At 26.3% G+C, this 2,893-nt stretch overlaps 1 protein-coding gene across 2 annotated transcripts in view; it reads right to left on the bottom strand.

Annotated features, from left to right (window-relative positions):
- Positions 1-2,893, bottom strand: part of Herc4 (HECT and RLD domain containing E3 ubiquitin ligase 4) — a 32,752-nt gene that overhangs the window by 6,340 nt on the left and 23,519 nt on the right. For both annotated transcript variants that reach the window (XM_014419124.2, XM_014419125.2), the window contains exon 17: positions 2,059-2,236. In XM_014419124.2, the coding sequence (XP_014274610.1) occupies positions 2,059-2,236 (178 nt within the window). The remainder of the gene's footprint in view (positions 1-2,058; positions 2,237-2,893) is intronic.

The raw sequence follows: 2,893 nt of genomic DNA, 5'->3' as shown, positions 1-2,893 counted from the left end.
CAAAATTTTATGGTTCGCCTAGTAACCTTGCTCCATGGAAGCAACAAAATTTTATGGTTCGCCTAGTAACCTTGCTCCATGGAAGCAACAAAATTCATTATTTTTCTTTCTTCATTTTTTTTTAAGATCAGAGATAGTGGGATTTACTATGGAATTCCACAGTTAATGTTGTTCTAGGTACTCCTCTCTCAGGACAATTTATTATTATTTCTTCTCTAAAGTTAATCTTTTATTTTCAAAGCGCACATTTCAAATTAAGAAAACTGTTCAACAAAAATTAAACATAGATAAGATGTTAACACTTAAAAAAAAAAAAATTGTTAACAACAGAAAGGACAGTAGGGGGAAAAGTTGGTAATGATGCTGGTTACCAAGAAATACCTTAAGTGGTGGAGAGTGTCGTAAAGCTAATAAAACGATTCTTAAAAACAATCCTTTTGTTTGTACAGACATAGGTATTTTCTTAAAACTCATATATATACATTTTCTTAATAGTTAATTATTTTTCAATAGCTTAAACTACTATTGTATTAATGATAAAATTTCACACTGAAGATTAATTTAATGAAAAGGTTAATTATATCCGCCGATTAAGAAATTGAGAAAATAAATACGCTTCCAAATTTTAATACATAGCTTGAATTTTATTTCAAATAAAAAGAGTTGGTATTTTTAACTAGATTATTTAAGCTTCAGCATTTAAGATATAAGATGAATGAATGTATATATGTACTACATACATAAAATCTATATACAAGCATCAGAGTATCATAAAAGGGAGTGTTACAGTGAAGTTTATGTATTATGTAAAATTAGGTGTTTCAATTCTGAATCACATCATAGCACTTTGATTCAAGTTTCTAGCATGAACCTATAATTCCAAGAACATGTAAATTTTATTTTACTTCATTAATAATTTTTACATTAAGCAATCCTTATTTTTTCTAAAATAAAATCCTAAGTAAATAAAATGTGTTAATTATATTATTTAATAAACAAGTAATTGCTTTTTTACTTATCAACTTTTCCAAAAATTTTTAAAGGTGAACATCCTAAAAACTCAGTATTTGACACAGCATCACTGTTTTCATTCGTCCTTCTCCCATCCACTAACACATTCTTACTAAATTAAGTTCTATTTGAAATATTTGCTAAATTCAAATTTAACTTGAACATAATGCATTCATTTTTAGACAACACTGTTTGATTGCATACTACCTACACTTACTGCAAAAGATTTTTAAATGATTTATATGGCTCATAGAGTAAAAATGCAATATCTAGCATTTGCTTATTAAACATTCTGTAAGCGTTTTGTGGTTAATGCATTTTTACTTAAGAGTAATAAGTTACTCCATTTCTAATAAGTAAAATAGTCGCTAAGACTGTTTTCTACAACTACAGCATTTTTAATCGTTTTAAAATAAAAACAAATTTCCTAATAACAGTGATGTGAAAATCCAGAAAATGAATGAAGAAAGGTATAGTATTTTTTCTATGTAGGGCAGCTTTAGAATAAAATATAGAAAGTAATTTATAATTACGTAAGTATATTTTTATATATCTATATATTTATATATGGTAGATTAAAGGAGATGATGGTTGTGGTGGACCAGAAATAAAATAATTGTTCTGGATTTTCTCTTTAGGAAGTCTGGTAAGTCAATCCATAAAATTTTTAGAGGTCAATAAACTTCCAATTGAATGTAATTTATAATAAATTATCATATTATAGTACAACGTTTCGGGACCACTGTCCCATATTCATGTACTTTAAACCTCATAATTTGAATTTCATATAGGAAATCATGTCACATCTTTACACTATTCTCACTTTTCTACCATTAACAAAATAATTGTTTAATGTTGGCCAATAATTGAAAATGACTTTGAATTAAAAAAAGTGTTTTGGGAGATAAAAACAAAAGAAACAATCCAAAGGTTACAATTGAAAATCTATTTAGTGAAGGTTAAAAATAATAGGATTATAATAAGCTATAACAAGATAAGTCTACATTATGTGTTAAAATTGATTAAAAGAAATTTCAATAAACTCACCGACCAAATAGTACATGATTTCATCCTCGAAGGAATCTTCCGAGAACCAGATAGCTCTTGTTTCTGAATCAGATTTGAACATACCATACTTAGGGTCTAGAACTTCCCTCAAAAGTAGCAAGAAAAATTCTTTTTTAACACCGCCAGCATCCTCCGCTTCTTCGCCAATAAAATGAATCTAGATTATTGCAGAAAATCTTTATAGAAGCTGTTTTAAAATGAGAAATTTAAGAATGAGATCAATAGGTTTACATGATGATTAACAATCAAGTTCAGTAGGTTTTTCTTTTTCACTCTTTATATGTCACTGGTATATATGTTGTATCAGAGCAAAATATGTAAATTAAAATTTTTGAAATAGTTTGTTTGGGATTTAATATATAACAAAAATACCAGAAAAACAGGTATAGAAAAGTTGGTAGACCTGTGACCTAGTACTTTTTTAGACACATGAGGATTTAGTTAGTAGTACAGCAAATTTAATTTTTTCATTCGCTCCACATTATAATCTTTGTAAGCTATTGTAAATACATAACTGTTGTAATTTTTTTTTTATAGATAATTGTATAGTAGTCATTATTTAATATATACTGTAGTCATAAAATTTCAATACACAATTTAGTTGTAACAAATAATTAAATATGTAGTTCCTTTTTAATTGTTTTAACTTTGATGCAAATATTATTAAACTTTAATTAACACTGTAAATAATTTTAAAATAGTGTTATAAGTTCATGTATGTCCAAAAAGTATTACAATTATAAATAAATACATTTCTAAAAATAAAAAACATCTATTTATTATCATAAACTCATCAGAAATGAGGAATTAAAAA

Source organism: Halyomorpha halys, unplaced genomic scaffold (genome assembly GCF_000696795.3).
Source record: "Halyomorpha halys isolate HHAL.00 unplaced genomic scaffold, Hhal_1.1 Scaffold218.1, whole genome shotgun sequence".
Taxonomy (NCBI): Eukaryota; Metazoa; Arthropoda; class Insecta; order Hemiptera; family Pentatomidae; genus Halyomorpha; species Halyomorpha halys.
The sequence above is the reverse complement of the archived record's forward strand: the minus strand, read 5'-3'. Positions and strand labels throughout refer to the sequence as shown.